Genomic DNA, 17,911 nt, shown 5'->3' with positions numbered 1-17,911 from the left:
AAAATTAAATCAATCAAAATTAGTAAATCATGAGGAACAATCAAACTTTTTCTACTGTTTATATTACCGTGATTATTTAATCCAAAAATAGATTAAGATCGTTGTGAATTTCAATCGTTAATTTTTACGATCGACCACTCTTTATGAATCAATTAATCGTATAATTTTATTATTACCATTTATACTGTCTTCATATCTACTGATGAACGAATGATTTACCGACCGAATGATTTCCAGGCGCGCATGGACCTCGCGACGCTAGAGCAGTACGTGATCAACACGTTCGGGCGCGTGCGCAACAACAAGCTCGCGGCCGACGACTTCAAGCCGTACGCGTACCGACCCGACATCGTCACCGATCACTTCAAGGGACTGTATTATGTCAAGCCGGTCGGAGATACTACGGAGGTATACGATCACTTCAAATATGTCGCACCCTTAGAACTTAACCCTTTCGCTATCTTGAATGTTTGCCGGCAAACATTGACAGCTGCATGACATTGCGCGTGTCACGGAAAAATAACCTTATTATGTAGTATATAAGGTTATAATCCCGTGACGCACGTAAATGTCATGTGGCTGTCGGGTTTGCCGGCAAACCAAGACATAGCGAAAGGGGTGACCTAATTGACCCATTTACCAGAGGAATTTTTGCCGGCAAATAGGGAATATAACCTTATTATTTACTACATAATAAGGCTATTTTTTCGTGACATGCGTAATGTCATGTAGCTGACATGTTTGCCGGCAAACATTCCGATGAGGAATGGGTTAAAAAGTTGTATTTTTCCTGATTTTAAAAAACGACCTCCGAAAGCATGCTCTATAATCCTATGATGAGAAAAAGACAAAATATTGAATAGATTCTCACTTTTGACGATCGCCCAATTCATTGTCTTCTACCTATATATTGTTTTCAAATCTTTTTTATTCGTTTTCCCAAAAATCATCTTTTTTGAGTTAGGTCACCTTAGTTCTTAGGGTGCGATGTGTTAAAAATTTATTAATAAATTCATTATTGTCGAATTTCGACCACGGCGGCCGATATCAACGGAGATCAGCCACGCAGGAGATATAATGCACAAGTGTGTCCAATACACAAGCACTCTCTGTTCCTTCTCATAGTCCGTTGAGACGGTAATCCGACATGACTGGAGAGAGATCAGGCGCAGGACCAACGGCTTTACGTGCTTTCCTCGGCACGCCAACCACCGCCAACTTCGAATGTTCAGACGGAGTAACATTTCAATTTAACTTTTAAATGAATTTGCCAAACGCCTGTACATTGTAGTTATTGCTTTTATACAACACTGTACTAGTAGTAGGTCTCTCATATGAGAGAGTCTGGGTAGGTACTAGCGCAATGTCTATTTTGGCCGTCAAGCAGCCGTGAGTAGTCACTATTGTGTTCCGGTTTGAAGAATATTCTAGCCAGTGTAACTACTGGACATAATGACACTTAACATATCTGAGGATGGCGAGCGCAGTGGAATACCAAACAATACTTTATAATTCAAGGTATTGGTGTCTACTGTTCATAGATCGTATCGCTTACCATCAGGCGAACGGCAAGCTCGTCTCGTCATTCAAAATAATAAAAAAAACACACAACTGTTCGACCAGGTCCACATCACGTGGTGCATGAAGTCGTTAATGAAAGAGTACGAGACGAAGCCGCACCAGTACATATCGTTCCTGCTCGGACACGAAGGAAAAGGCAGTCTGCTCTCATACCTCAAGAAGAAGTAAGTTGTATACTCATATCTATACTATTATATAAAGCTGAAGAGTTTGTTTGTTTGTTTGTTTGTTTGAACGCGCTAATCTCAGGAACTACCAGTCCAAACTGAAAAATTCTTTTTGCGTTGGATAGCCCTTTGTTTATGGAGTGCTATAGGTTATATATCATCACGCTATACCCAATAGGAGCGGAGCAGTAATGGCTAATCTCAGGAACTACCGGTCCAAACTGAAAAATTCTTTTTGCGTTGGATAGCCCTTTGTTCGTAGAGTGCTATATATCATCACGCTATAACTAATAGGAGCGGAGCAGTAATGGCTAAACTCAGGAACTACCAGTTTGAACTGAAAAAATCGTTTTGTGTTGGATAGCCCTTTATTTGTGGAGTGCTATAGGCTGTATATCATCACGCTATGACCAATAGGAGCGGAGCAGTAATGAAACATGTTGCAAAAACGGGGACAATTTATTAGTTTTGAGAGCTTCCGTTGCCTGCGCTGCGTAAACGGTTAAAGTTATGCAACAATGATGTATGACGGGATTGTTCCTCTTAAAAAGTTCTAAAAAATATATTATAAAACAAAAGTCCCCCGCTGCATCTGTCTGCCTGAACGTGTTAAACTCAAAAACTACCCAACGTATTAAGATGAAATTTGGTATGGAGACAGTTTGAGACCCTGGGAAGAACTTACTACTTTTATAACGGAAAACTTTAGCCTGAAAAACTTTATAACGCGGGCGGAGCCGCGGGCAAAAGCTATTTTACAAATATTTACTTAAGGGGCCGTTCAAGTATTCATCATCTCAGCCACAGAAAGTCCACTGCTGAACATAGGCCTTCCCAAGGATCTCCACGTCGACCTGTTGGATGCGGCCTGCATCCAGCGACTTCTCGCGACCTTAGCCAGGTCGTCCGTCCACCTTGTAGGCGGGCGTCCGACACTTCTCTTGCCTGTACGTGGCCTCCTCCGTTCAAGTATTACGTAACGCAATTTGGGAGGAGGGAGTCTTGTGAAACGTTACGATGCGTTACAGGGGCGGGAGGGGATCTCGTACAAAGCGTTATCTAACATTGGTGTTTTTATTTTAAGGTTATAGCTTAAGGTCCATTTTTCATACATTTTGACTTTAATACGACGAAATTTTAAAGGCCGAAATATCCAAGCCTATTAATTATTTTTACGTTTTTCTTTCAACTGCGAGAACTAATCACTAACTAGACGTGAATTTAAATTCTTTACTTGTCAATACTTGTTTAGTTACCCAGATTAAAGGTAAAACAAAATGTATGAAAAATGGACCTTAAGCTATAACCTTAACACAATAAAAAAGGTATTTTAGCGATTTTCCGGTACTTTGCGTAAAATAATTGTGCATATTACAAAAAAAAATGTCACTTTAGAGTTACAAACGTTACGGCGCGTTGCATGGCGGGGTGGAGGGGTCAAAAATCTTGAAAAAATGCATTACGTATTACTTGAACGGCCCCTAAGTACAGAGCAATAATAAAAATGATATCACTCTTGAATACCTAGTGTCTTCTTAATATAGGTACCTTGTTGCTGTTTTATATTGTGTGTGGAAATGATGTTACCTTACTAGGAAAAACGTTATGTTTTAAGAATTTAATGTTATTCGTATGGAATATTTTTACAAATGAGGAAAAGGCGAAAATAACTTTTTATGAACACATTTTTTTTTGTTTTTAGAAAAATATGTTTTCAAGTTTTTTTTTTTGATAATTCAAACATAAAATTAAGGTTTATTAATAAATGATAGACGTTGTTTCAAAATAAAAGTCATCATGATATCTCGTCAGTCGACATTATCTGGCCTCCTCGCTTGCCATTAGATTCAAGAGGACCCCTTAAAGGCAAATAAAATGAAATAATTTTCTGACCATAACAAACATTTACCTACTGTGTTTGACTTAATGTGCATGCTATGTCAAGAAAATATAGTATTTTTTTTTTCACCATAACAAACATTTGCCGTGTTGGCTTCATGTTCATGCTATGCCAATATTTTTTTTCCACCATAACAAATATTTGCTGTCTGCCGTCCCGTGCAGGGTGTGGGCGCTGGGCATCTACACGGGCAACTCGGAGAGCGGCATCGACTACACCTCCATGTACAGCCTCTTCTCCACGCAGATCGTACTCACGCAGGACGGACTCCAACATGTCGACGAGGTGACACCCACTGTTCATGCTTTAACTATTTATAATACTGTTCATGTACGCAAGCGGCGATAGCCTAGTTGGTTGTGGAACGGACTGCCATGTATGTCCGCAGATTCAAATCCCAAGGGCACACACCTCTGACTTTTCTAAAATGATGTGTGTATTCTTTGTGAATTATCGCTTGCTTTAACGGTGAAGGAAAACATCGTGAGAAAACCTGCATACTAGAGAAATTCTCTATAGGAATTTTCGAGGATGTGTGAAGTCTACCAATCCGCACTAGGCCAACGTGGTGGACTAAGGCTTAATCCCTCTCAGTGATAAAGGAGGCTCGTGCCCAGCAGTGGGACAGTATATAATACAGGGCTGATATATTATTATTATTATATACGCAAAGATAAGTGAAACAGTTCGCAGTTGATACGCACTGACGTTTAATTCGTAATTTCACAGTGGGCGCAGCCACTAATTGACTATGCCTACCTATAGCTATACATAACAAATAGTGATGTTTGTACATGTAATAGATGAAATTAGTAATCGATTAGATATTCTCAAAGCTAAGCGAATGTTAATTTGTTTTATTGGACTGTATGTATGAATGTAATTTTGATTATTGTTCATCAGTCCGCCGCTTGATCATGAAGTCTAAAAGAAACTTCATGGTTTAAATGAATTATCATGAATTAAATGACTTTCGGGTCGCGTTTTTTGGACATTCTAAGGGAGCTGATACGTCATAATTACAAAGGGGCTGATACAAGTATACATCACAGTAAAAAAGTATATTTCCTCGATTTGACATTTCGTGAATATTTTTTTTAATGTTTTCAGGTGATCGAGGCTACATACTCGTACATAAACATGTTGCGTCGACTCGGACCCTCGAAACACATTTTCGATGAAATAAAGGTGAGCGTCCATTGGACTTTTGTATAGTTTGTAATTTTGTAGATATTTTTTTTGTAGGGAGTATATTGGGGTCCTGTCAACCTTAGGATCTAAACTATCCAATCTCTAAGGTAATTAGACATGAGTCCAGCGAACCGGTAAGCACTATTGTTAGTAGCACTGTTGCACGGGGATAATGTTACAATGCTTTTATGATTGATTCTAATAAATTATCCCAATCTTAATCGTGGATCCGATCCAGATAATAGACCAATTAAAGCGAATCATTTGTAAGGTTGACAAAAATCTACTCTATTTGGTCCATTTTCGTTATCGATCGAAAAAAAAATGGGATTATTTATTGAATTCGGTGGTATATAGTGAAAACACGGGTTTTTGTGTAATTACCTCGGCAACGTAATTGCTCTCTGCTGCTCTGTAATAATTAACACGGATATAATGTATCTTTGAATATTTAATTGTGAGATAACGAATTACGTATCAAATAGCGGAACCTCGTCCCCGTCCCCCCCCCCCCCTCTAACCCTATGCGAACCAAATTTACTGTACTCTAGTTACTATGAGGTGTTGTAGCGCTATATAGGGAATCAATATAGGAAGAAAAAAAAACCTTGGAGGATAAAGGCCTAATGCTATGTCTATTTATATGTAGTACAAAAACCAAATAACATCTCTAACTCAACTTATCTCTTACAGTCCGTGGAGGATACGAACTTCCGCTTTGAGGAAGAGATGCAGCCGTCGGACTACGTGGAGACGCTGTCCGAGAACATGCAGTTCTACCCGCCGCAGCATTACATCACCGGCGAGAAACTGTACTTCAAGTATGATGAGAAGGTGAGGACGAACTGAGGTTTCTTTTTACAAGGGAAAGTAACTCCACTACACCTGATGGTAAGTGGTGTGGGGTACAATAAAATGTCGATGGAGAGATGATTACCCCCCGGCAGTCGACACAGTTATGCCGGCCTGTTGGTGAGTTGAGGTTGAAGTGTCGCCCACGTGACACAATCTTCCCGGTATGCTAGATGTTTCGCGTGAAGTCATCTAATGAGAAATTATTTGTTTATGTCTTATGTCAATTCATGTTACCCTCATTAAAGGATGTTGAATTTTTTTCTTCCAGGCAATAATGGAGATCCTGGAGTTCATGACGCCGGACATGGCGAACGTGATCATAATGACGAACCGGCGCGACGCGTCCATACGCTACGACCAGAAGGAGAAGTGGTTCGGCACGGACTACCAGCGGAGAGGTCATACATTAGCTTTCGTTGTAAACGACTGTTTCATTATCTCTCTCTCTCTCTTTCTCTCTCTTTAAGTGTGTGCGTGTGTGTATGCGTGTTTTACAAAGACAACGTATAATTAGTATATCAGAAAATTATTTATGACTATTTATAGTCAAAATTAATTAACTAAACTCCTATAGCTGTCTCTAGATTGATCCCGAAAATTAACAGATCACAATAAGTAATGCTAAACATTGAGATTAAACCTTGTTCTACTTCGTTTATTTTCGTAATTCGTCCCATGATTCAACCGTTTTATTAATATCGGCTGATAGAATGTAACAATCCAAATTAATCCTTATTTTATCGTGAAAAAACTTCCATCAGTTCAAAATCCTGTAATAAACTTTACCTCCATTCCCACAGAGATTCCAGAATCGTGGATGAAACGCTGGATGAGCGTGGAACCGTATCCAGACTTCAAGATACCGGATAAAAACATATACATAACGACCAATTTTGACCTCATCCCCCCTGCGCAGCCATACATCGACACCGCGCGGGAGCTCGGCGTGGACCTGAAGACCAGCACCGCCAAGGACCTCTACAAGAAGGGGGTGAACGCCCAGCATACCACCAAACAGCTGAAACGAGGAGATCTTATCGCTACTGTGAACAACTTCAGGTCAGTCGATATAGGTGAACTATGCTTTTTAAAATTCGATTATTGATCAGCGTGAATATAGTCAAGTACACACACACACACATCATCACGCATTTATCCCCGAAGGGGTATGCAGAGGTGCAACCAAGGCACCCACTATTCGCCGAGTGTGTTCCGTCCCAGGATGTGATAGGGGGCGAGCCTATCGCCATATCGGGCACAAATTCCAGACTCCGAGCTAATATTGAGCAGAAAAACCCAAATATCACTTTGCCCGACCCGGGATTCGAACCCAGGACCTCAGAGCGCTGCCGTACCGCGCATGCAGTACAACTACGCCACCGAGGCAGTCAAGTATCGTCAGGGATACTACAATACCTCGTAACATATAATATGTCTGGTCCCATTTATCAGAAGTAAGAAATTAATTCACAAACCTCGCTAGCCTTCAATAAAAATATAACAGTAAACTCTTTCTCACAAGCTGACCCCTCCGTAATACTTACGGTAATACTTCATGAGGGTCAATTTAAAAAGGTTTTATGACAACCTATCTACAAATACAATAATCTATTATATTTACAGGATAGACCAGCCGAACTTGCTCCGGAAGAACCGTCAGATGGAGCTGTGGTACAAGCCGGACTTCAAGTTCAGATTCCCGACCGCGTTACTGTATTTTTACTTCATCACGCCGTTAGGATTCAAGTCTCCGAGGGAGTGAGTTATTAGACTATTTATAATAATAATATACCTATATTATACCACTGCTGGATACGGGCTTCCTCTATTTCTAAGTGGGATTAGGCCTTAGTCCACCACGCTGGCCTAGTGCGGATTGGTTGACTTCACACACCCTCGAAATGCCTATAGACAACTTCTCAGGTGTACAGTTTTCCTCACGATGTTTAAGTCACCGTTCAAGCAAGCGATAATATTATAAGCGATAATTATTCACACATCATTTTAGAAAAGTCAGAAGTGTGTGCCCTTGGGATTTGAACCTGCGGACATTTATCTAGGCAGTCCGTTCCACAATCAACTTGGCTATCGACGCTATCTGTATATTTTATATTTATTCTTATTCTTATAGACAGTCACCCAAATAAAATAAAAAGAAAATCAGTCGGAAAAAGTACAATCGTTTTACATAGTGGTTTATAACACAGAGTGAATGCTTTTGCTGTTGTGTAGAAGCAGGCGCAGCGCTCATATCGGCAGAGTTACTAGCTCGTTTTTGATCCATTGTAAAAAATAATCCAATACAAATAAATAGTTTATAATCAAATGTTCAAAGTCCATCAATGCGTATAGCCTTATCACCCATATTCATAAATACTATTCTGATTTGTAACTTTATTAATTCCACAGGGCGTGCTTACTCGATCTCTGGACGGACGTGTTACAACAAGAACTTAAGGTATGTCACAATTGTCTTAGTATATTTTCTTAATAACTGTCATATAGAATTTATTTATATGATTAATCTATTGTTACTATTTTATCTCACAGGAAGACAGTTACCCGGCGCAAATGGCAGAACTGACGCAAGCTATATGGGTCTCCGACAAAGGGATCATGGTCAAAATCAACGGGTACAATCAGAATTTACACGTGAGTGCGAATAATATTTGGATCAATTTATTTTATTGAATTGTGTTAGGAAGAAATATCGATTGATTTCTTTGTAGTTTACCGGTAGGATATATTTTATATCCGCCCAAAAAGCGAACACTGTACACAAGGTGTTAAAACCTGCCATTGTGGCATACGTAGGTGTCGCGTTCCGGGATCAGCCTGTGTACATCCGGTCCCAATAGGTCGGCATAATTGTGTCGACTGCCGAGGGGTAATCACCTCTCATTAGTCGACACTCTATTGGATCCCAATCCACTTACCATTTGGAGCAGTGGGTGTCACTTGCACGTATAAAAAAAAATACTATTAGTGATTGTGAATATAAATTCGATGCATATTATAGATATTTTTTTACTTATCCATGAGAATGTAACGCAGATTGTACCAAGAAAAAATATCGATTTGTCTAAAAATCAATTATTTTTCTCGATGGCTAATGGCGTTGTGAACAACGTATTAATGCGTATCGAGTTTGTTTACTTTTCGGTCTCTATTGCTTGTGCGTGCCAATTATCATTCTGCCACCGCTTCACTTTCAATGATTTGAAATTTTTATCAATTTTCATCGTCAGTGGTTTCGACCACGTGTATATAACATGGTTGAAGTAGTGATGGCATGTGATCTGTCCCCCCCCTGTAGTTGTTGATGGAGCTGGTGTCGCGGCGCATGGTGTCGTCGGTGGAGGGTCTGTCGGGCGCGATGTTCGGCGCGGTGCGCGAGGTGCGCGCGCGCGTGTACTACAACACCGTCATCAAGCCGCACAAACTCTCCAAGTACGTACTTCTCTCTCTCTCTCTCTTTCTCTTTCTCTCTTTCTCTCTCTCTCTTCAACTCCTTCCTATCTATTTGATTAATTTTGTAGCGGGAAAGAGACAGATTAGTATTCCCTGAGACTCGTCGAGCTTCACTGCTCGGTGTCATAAAATGCGTGTTGCTGCTAATCCTAACAGGAGTTAAAGTGGTGGGTGTTGGAAGTTGGAAGTCTTATCTTTATCCCGTGGTAAGCTGTGGGTCAGGTACTATGGTCAATGCCAGCAGAGGTGTAGCGAGGACTTGGCAAGGAAGGGGAGGAGTCGACGCCAGTGCCCAAGGTGACATGAAAAAGAGCAGCGAGTGCCACAATTTCCCTTCCACCCCGGAAAAGAACTATTTGGACAATGAGGAAACGCGGGCGCAACCCGTGTTTTCATACGGGGTGAGAGGAATGGCGGCACGTAATGCGGCTCGCTATAATTCATTTCTATTTACAGAGATCTTCGAATGCAACTGTTGTTAGAGCCGTACATATCGCCGCGGATAAAGGGCACCATCTTACCGAACATCACGCTCGACGAACTGAAGGACTTCGGCAGGAAATTACTCAAGAAGTTATATGTACAGGTGAATTATTCAGATATTATACTTCCATGATCGTTATGAAAAAAGTATTTTACGCGAAAATGTATTTATTTATTTAAAATTTCATTGTACAACGTAAATATAAAAAAAAAACAAGACAAATCTGTATACAGAAGGTGGAAATTATTGAAGCGTTGGTGGTACAAATGGCGATCTTATCGCTCGAGGCGATCTCTACCAGACAACCATTGGATTTGTACTTTTCAACTATTTAAATATCGATAAGCATTGGGGGTGTTTGTTAATATCGATTATATATTTATCGATATAACACATTTTTGAATATTATCTAATACTAGCTTTTGCTCGCGGCTCCGCCCGCGTTATAAAGTTTTTCAGGCTAAAGTTTTCCGTTATAAAAATAGTAGTTTCCCGGGAGCCTATGTTCTTCCCAGGGTCTCAAACTGTCTCCATACCAAATTTCATCTTAATACGTTAGGTAGTTTTTGAGTTTAACACATTAAGGCAGACAGATGCAGCGGGGGACTTTGTTATATTATTTAGAACTTTTTAAGTGAAACAATCCCGTCATACATCATTGTTGCATAACTTTAACCGTTTACGCAGCGCAGGCAACGGAAACTCTCAAAACTCATAATTTTCCTCGTTTTTGCAACATGTTTCCTTACTGCTCCGCGCCTATTGGTTATAGCATGATGATATATAGCCTACAGCACTCCAGGAACAAAGGGCTATCCAACACAAAAAGATTTTTTCAGTTCAAACCGGTAGTTCCTGAGATTAGCCATTATTGCTCCGCTCCTATTGGTCATAGCGTGATGATATATAACTTTGAGCACTCCACAAAGAAAGGACTATTCAACACAAAAATATTTTTCAGTTCGAATCGGTAGTTCCTGAGATTAGCCATTACTGCTCCGCTCCTATTGAATATAGCGTGATGATATATAGCCTATAGCTCTCCACGAACAAAGGGCTATCCAACGCAAAAAGAATTTTTCAGTTTGGATCGGTAGTTCCTGAGATTAGCCTTTACTGCCCCGCTCCTATTGGGTATAGCGTGATGATATATAGCCTATAGCACTCCACGAATAAAGGGCTATCCAACGCAAAAAGAATTTTTCAGTTTGGACAGGTAGTTCCTGAGATTAGCCATTACTGCCCCGCTCCTATTGGGTATAGCGTGATGATATATAGCCTATAGCACTCCACGAACAAAGGGCTATCCAACGCAAAAAGAATTTTTCAGTTTGGACCGGTAGTTCCTGAGATTAGCGCGTTCAAACAAACAAACAAACAAACAAACAAACAAACAAACAAACAAACAAACTCTTCAGCTTTATATAATAGTATAGATAAAATTAATGTCTTCGAAAAATGGTAGGGTACTAGTATCTGCCCGGATAGCCACCACTGCTCGCAAGGTCTGAAACCAGTCACAGTGACCCAACTAAAGCCGCGTTACGGGATCAGACTATGTTTATACTGTCTTGAACAGGCGTAATAATGTTAATTATTAAAATAAACGTAAAAAATAAAGTAAAGATTAGTACACGTTAGTTGTCTTTATTAAAGGTGTTTTTAACATATATATATTAAAAAAAAAGCATATAAAAATGTAAAAATAATTAATGACCGTACGATAGCGAAGCTCAAGAAACACGAAGACGTTAGTTTATTGTTAGTTTTAATGAATTAATTTTTCGGTACCCGCATAATAAGTTATACATACGCGCAATTGTATTAACACTGCCCGTTAACGTACGTTTGAATTGATTATAATGTAATTTATTGTAGGTGCTAGTGCAGGGAAACCTCGCGTGGCACGAAGCTATCGACATCGCCGATAATGTGTACGACACTATCATGTGGGAGCCACTGTCGCCCGAAGAGATGCCTGATGTAAGTGTTTTTAAATTTATCGATATATCTTGTTGTTGTGCGGTAACATCGTGAAGTCGATATATTTGCTTTTGTTATAGACATTATTTTAATAGTCCTTCTCTCGATTTTCTGGCATAATATGCAGATAATGAGATAACCGAGGAGACGGTTTCGTCTATGCACCAAATTTCATCCAAATCGGATCAGCAGTTTCCATGGTTACTTCTTAAAAACATGCGAAAATCTATACAATTTTATGCTGTTAGATCTTGGAATATACGTAGCGACCGTTACTATTTCTATTACGTCCCTTATTAAATCTATTAAATTAAGTACCAATGATGTACGTTTTCTATCAGTATTACTGACGTAATTTCGACAGTAAACAAATCACTATCACAAATGAACAGAGGGGGGGGGGGGGGGGGGGTGATTCTGAGCTCTCGTATGTACATATTTGATGAAATAAAACAACAAAAGTTGCCGCATGGCACACGTAAGCCAATAGACAACGAGGAACATACTCGACTAACGAACCAATCGCGCGACACGTCGGCGCGTTGGACATCAAACCGACCAATCACGAGTGTGCTCACAATTCGTGCCTCATCTGCACTCTACGTGAATGTTTACTACGTATGTTTATGATTAATTCCTCCAGGTGAAAGTCCACCAACTCCCCCTGGGCGAGAAGAAGCTGCGCGTGATGAGCCTCAACCAGCACTCCGCCAACAGCATGATCACCAACTACTACCAAGCGGAGGCGGCCAACGTCAACGACACCGCTACGCTCGAAGTCATCATGGTGAGTAGCTTAGGAAACCAGGGTTGTGGCAATCAGTTTATACTTTGGCGAAAGAGTTTTGTATGGTAGAAGTCAGGTTAATGAAAAAATACGGGTTCAGTTAAAATCCCCATCATTTTATGATGAATTCAAAATTGATTCTTTGTTTTATCGAGGGCAGGGCAGAGTACCCTCACTACACCTGATGGTAAGTGAAGAGATGCTCAAAACCATGGCGACTGGCAAGAGGTAGATATCCCCGGACAATCGGCACAGTTATACCGGTCTGCTTCTTCTTCTTGACCGTATAGAGATTTAAGCATTATTTAAGGAACTGTCAATGTTTCCTCTGGCGTTGAAGATGTTTATAGACGACCATCGATATTGATCACTTACAATCTTGTGGCCAATTTTTTTGTTTGCCTCTAATTGGTAGTGGAAGTGAATATGATAAAAAAAAAGTTTTTAATCCTTCCTTACACTCTTGTTAGTTTGTTTTTTAAATTGCCATAATTTGTGACTTCATAGATGCAAATGGAGGAGCCGGTGTTTGACTTCCTCCGCACGAAGGAGCAGCTCGGGTACAGCGTGTTCAGCATGATGCGATACACCTTCGGCGTACTCGGCTTCAGCGTCAGCGTCAACACGCAGGCCAACAAGTTCAGGTATTGACATAGACAACATTATTACAAGTTTATTTTATAGAGTACATTAAACTCAGTCATTAGAAGGATGCTGGTACTTATAGCTCAGGTCTTCCTTTTTAAGTACCAGCCGAACATAAATTTACTTCTGTTTAATATACTTGTAATATTTGTAAGAGAAATAAATAAATAAAATAAAATTACTCTATGGGCAAACACGTACAATTTGTATCATCAGTATTTTACGGCGTTTGAATTGTCATAGTATCATAATAATCCAGTTAGTTCGGCATTCGGTCATCAATCTGTGCGCGCATTCATTATCATAATATCAAAATATTTCAATATAATAATGTCCTATAATAAAAGGACTTTCTCTCATTTGCATAAACAATAATATCATTGTATCATAAAGATATTATACCCGTCCTACAATTGACAAAATTTCATTTTTTCAACATGCTCAAATGTTTATATTTTATGAAACTAGATCTCAAATTATGAGACGCATATTTTTTCTTTAATCAAAATTCAAATATTTTCACTAGTGATTTTCAATTTGAATTTTGTGGTATTCTAAAATGACGCGACCAAATGACGTCATATATACGGCTCAATACGTAATGACCCTTGCTTTGCAGTAAAAAATAAGTGAAGTGACAGTTTTTTTTTCTCTTTGTAAGTGACAGTTCTGACGTACCTATTGCAATACTGACATTTACATTAACAAACGACGGTATCTTAGTTTTTTAAATAAATAGTAAGGTGGACCAAAGAACTACTTCATTCAACCGTATGTATGACGTCATTAAGCATTTATCGGTTTTATTTTTTTTCTTTGAAATAAAGTATGAATAAAAAAATTCATAATCGAACTCAGAGTAGAAAAATTAAGAAATGGTATTTTTTCCTCTGGTACGTTTAGATCTTGTAATGTTGTCAATTGAGACTACTTTTTTAAATTACGAATACATTTTAAGTTCGTAATGTTTTGCTATTTGAGTGAGCGTTTTATTAGCTCCTGTAATATATTTGTGTTACTAAAATGTGTTAATTGTCTTGGTCGTTAATGGATAACGTTGTCTCTCTTTTTTTATTGCTATGTATATTGAGACGAGCTTGCCGATAACCTGATGGTATAACCAGTTTCATTAAAGAAACTAATCTAAAATGGCGGTGCCTATCATGTTTTCTAACTTGTACACTAGTGCCGTCTATACTTACTCACGCGCGTAGCGTAGAAAGAAAAATAATCAGTCTTGATTTTCCTTTCACGCTGGCCTGACGCGCTCAGTGATTTTTGTTTTGAATTCGTAGTTATAATTTTCTGTTATTTTTCCATTGTTACTTATTTGTTATTGTTGTTTAATTTTGTTAAGTTGAAAATTAAGAAATGTTGGGTAAGAACCTCAACCATTTGATGATTCCGGTAAAAGACCGTATCATAGGCAGTAATAATAAATATGTTAATTATAATATTCATTAATAATCATTGGTATGATTGAATGCTTACAAACCGCCATTTTAGATTGGTTTCCTTCATGCACTGGCTTATGAGCAATATGACCATAAATAGTAGAAACACCATCCAATATTTTGAATTACATAGTATTGTTTGGTACTCCTCTGCGCTCGCCATCTTGAGACATGAGATGTTAAGTCTTATTATGTCCAGTATTTGCACTGGCTACAATGTCCTTCAAACCGGAACACAACAGTGACTACACACTGCTGTTTGGCGGCAGAATTAGACATGGTAGTGGTACCTACCCAGGCGGACTCTCATCATTAATTCTCATCTCTCTTACCATTAGCCAATGTCTTACTCGTCTCGTTACAATTATGCTGTCTCATTCCCAGCGTGTGGCACGTGGACGGTCGCGTGGAGGCGTTCCTGAAGCAGTTCGTGCGCTCGATGCGGCGCCTGTCGGAGAAGGAGCTGCGCGCCGCCAAGACCGCGCTCGTGCACGTCAAGCACACCGCCGACATCGAGCTCAAGGAGGAGGTACCCACTTACATTACTTATCATTCCCAGCGTGTGGCACGTGGACGGTCGCGTGTTCCAGTTCCTGCTCAGGGAGGAGGTACCCAACTACATTACTTATTATATTGTCGGCGAACGCAACGGAGTTACGTACAACCGCCTTAACGTAATATGAAGGTAGGGAGAGGGGACTAGGAGTGATTCCATCGTGATTGCTTTATGCTAACCTAAGGATATTTCTTTCCTTCTTATGTTTACGCGATTGTAAAGACATTCAAATAAAACTATTTTTCGGACTTTGCAGCCTTCGTGGTTATTGTGTCCTACCGGATAGTCGAGAGAAAATTATAATATAAAAAGCGATAAAATTCAGGAAATTGTTTTATTTCAATAATTAGGTGTTACTCACGGCTTCTCCCGAGTGGAATGCATTTCTCGCTTTATATGTCCCTAAATCACTAGCTATCTATAGCGCCACCTATCCAATAAATTCAAATATTTCCCACGTGAGTAAAGTATATACAAAGGTTACAAAGTAAACTATTTCAATTAACGACATTAAAAAATCTAAACGTGCCTAAAACAAAAATACTGATTCTTCATTTTTCTACTCTGAGTTCAATTATTTATTATTAATTTGTTTTTTAATATTTTATTTTGAAGAAAAAAATAAAAAATGCTTGATGATGTCATGCATACGGTTGAATGAAGTAGTTCCTTGGTCCACATTATTATTTGTTTAAAAAACTAAGATACTGTGATTTGTCAATGTCAAATGTCAATATTATAATAGGTACGTCACAACTCACCTTCAATGAGAGAGAGAAAAAAAACTGTTACGTCACTTCTTTATTACTGCCAAGCAAAGGTCATTGTGTCTTGAGCCGTATATATGACTTCATTTGGTGTACGTTGTTTTAGAATAAAACAAGATTCAAAATGAAAAGCATGAATGAAAATATCTGAATTTAGAAAAAAAAAATATGGGTCTCATAATTTTAGATCTAGCTTCATAAAATATAAACATTTGAGTATGTTGAAAAAATGTTGTCAACTCAGGACATCTATACATGTGGCAAATTTCAACCGAATCCATTCAGCGGTTACTGCGTTTACTTCTTACAATCATTCGCATTTATAAGTACGCAGTAAGATACGATTTCAAAATCATTAAGATCCACAATTAGTCTTTGGTGCGAAGACGTGACATTACTCTCACTTCGTCCATGTGTGTACTACGTCTTCAGGAATGTAGATCGATACGATGAATTGTTTATCATTACAGGCAGAGAGGCATTGGAAGGAAATCGTGAATCAAGAATACAACTTCCAAAGATTGTTCATTGAGGTGAGAACCAAATTATGTATAAAATATAACCAAATTATATATAAATCTATAGATGTGTAACGAAACTGCTAGTAAAAACAGCTGATTGTAAGATATTTGTATCCGCTAATACATTACAGCGTCATTCAAAATTGGGAATTACATAGCATAAAATATAACGATATATTTCTCGAGGTTAGATATGAAACATATCGATATTTGATGTTATGAAAGTTTCTCTCCATTCGTATTAAATTCGTGGAAAACTTCTCGATACTTAATACATATTTACAAAACTTTATCGATATATGTACTGCATTTAGTTTATCGATATATTTTGATTTGTAGTTCATCCATGTATAAAATGACACTTATGTCCCTCCAGGCGGACGCCATCGAAGCGGTAACCATGGCGGATGTGAGAAAATGGGTAGACAACCACTTCTTGAGCGGCAACAAATCTAGTTTCAGAAAACTGTCCATACAGGTATGTACCTTAAAGAATTTTCAATGTATTTTTTATTGCGCCTCGAAAGAGACGTTATTAAATGTTCTGGATATTTGAAAGGCTTATATAAATATTTGAAATTAGTTGGACCTCCAACTTGTAGTTCAAAAGTTAAGAATTGATTCTATAGTGCCATAACATTTGTGATACTCTATTCAGACAAAATTCGGTTTTTTAAAGCATCTAATTAGAAACGTTATAAAGTAAGTGTAAAGTTCCAATCGTGTAAATCATTGTCCCCTTCAGGTAATGGGTCACCAGTTAAACGACACCGAATTGGAATCCCAACCGACCGGACTGACAAACCCGCACGAAAACTACGCCCTTGTAGTATTCGACGCGAACCAACTCCCCGACGAACCCCACGAGAACAAGGAGGAGTTTATCAAAGATATAGAAAGCTTTAAGAACAACCTGCCTTTTGTGCCTGTGAGAAAAGTGCAATTAGCCCTATGTTGAAATAATTAAAAAGTAAACTGTCAACCGTTGATGCTGGCTGGATATTGCTGTATTTTTGTTAGTTTCCGTCAGGGTTAATAGATGGCGCTGTTTTATTAATTACAGATCTCGCCAATTGTAACTTTTTGCTGTAGGAACTGTTTATATGGTGCGTAAATTCTTATGAAGTTGATGTGAAGTATTAAACTCGACGGTTGACTGTTAAAAATATTGCCAAATATTTCTTGCACACAATATTTAAATGTGGGTATATAGATTTATTATAATTTCAATAAACAGGGAGCATTTGACATTTATGTTCTATGACAAGATAGAATGGACATGAATTTATTTTAATTTAAATCAATTATAAATGGAACGAATGAACTACTTTTAAATATTGTGTGAAATTAAAGTGTCCGTACATTGTACGGTGAGGTGTGATGTATAAATCTTATTTTATTTGTTAATTGACAATGTAAATAATTATGTTTGCAGAATATAGACTTGTTTTAATCCGCTGTTTTATTGCATTTAAATATTATTCATCAAAGGAGAATAAGGTTGAGTAAGTCAACTTGATGTAGAACAGAACAAGTAGGTGGTATAAGT

General features: G+C 38.6%; 1 protein-coding gene across 2 annotated transcripts in view; it reads left to right on the top strand.

The window, feature by feature from the left end:
• The window catches only part of LOC115455658 (nardilysin), a 35,768-nt gene extending 17,953 nt beyond the window's left edge, over nucleotides 1-17,815 (top strand). Inside the window, exons 6-25 of one of the 2 annotated variants that reach the window (XR_005112119.1) lie at nucleotides 238-408; nucleotides 1,624-1,745; nucleotides 3,813-3,933; nucleotides 4,759-4,836; nucleotides 5,533-5,673; nucleotides 5,963-6,092; nucleotides 6,495-6,753; nucleotides 7,318-7,452; nucleotides 8,104-8,152; nucleotides 8,245-8,346; nucleotides 9,011-9,144; nucleotides 9,622-9,751; nucleotides 11,528-11,632; nucleotides 12,276-12,419; nucleotides 12,927-13,063; nucleotides 14,903-15,047; nucleotides 16,312-16,374; nucleotides 16,739-16,840; nucleotides 17,108-17,411; nucleotides 17,461-17,815. Coding sequence is in view for 1 of the 2 variants with exons in the window: in XM_030184317.2 (XP_030040177.2) it covers nucleotides 238-408; nucleotides 1,624-1,745; nucleotides 3,813-3,933; nucleotides 4,759-4,836; nucleotides 5,533-5,673; nucleotides 5,963-6,092; nucleotides 6,495-6,753; nucleotides 7,318-7,452; nucleotides 8,104-8,152; nucleotides 8,245-8,346; nucleotides 9,011-9,144; nucleotides 9,622-9,751; nucleotides 11,528-11,632; nucleotides 12,276-12,419; nucleotides 12,927-13,063; nucleotides 14,903-15,047; nucleotides 16,312-16,374; nucleotides 16,739-16,840; nucleotides 17,108-17,320 (2,481 nt within the window). In the remaining variant the exon portion in view is untranslated. Of the gene's footprint in view, nucleotides 1-237; nucleotides 409-1,623; nucleotides 1,746-3,812; nucleotides 3,934-4,758; nucleotides 4,837-5,532; nucleotides 5,674-5,962; nucleotides 6,093-6,494; nucleotides 6,754-7,317; nucleotides 7,453-8,103; nucleotides 8,153-8,244; nucleotides 8,347-9,010; nucleotides 9,145-9,621; nucleotides 9,752-11,527; nucleotides 11,633-12,275; nucleotides 12,420-12,926; nucleotides 13,064-14,902; nucleotides 15,048-16,311; nucleotides 16,375-16,738; nucleotides 16,841-17,107 lie in introns of both variants that reach the window. The other variant, XM_030184317.2, reaches the window with a different exon arrangement.
• Nucleotides 17,816-17,911: the final 96 nt, after the last annotated feature.

This window comes from Manduca sexta, chromosome 9 (genome assembly GCF_014839805.1).
Source record: "Manduca sexta isolate Smith_Timp_Sample1 chromosome 9, JHU_Msex_v1.0, whole genome shotgun sequence".
Lineage (NCBI taxonomy): Eukaryota > Metazoa > Arthropoda > Insecta > Lepidoptera > Sphingidae > Manduca > Manduca sexta.
This window is presented reverse-complemented; position numbering and strand designations above follow the sequence as displayed.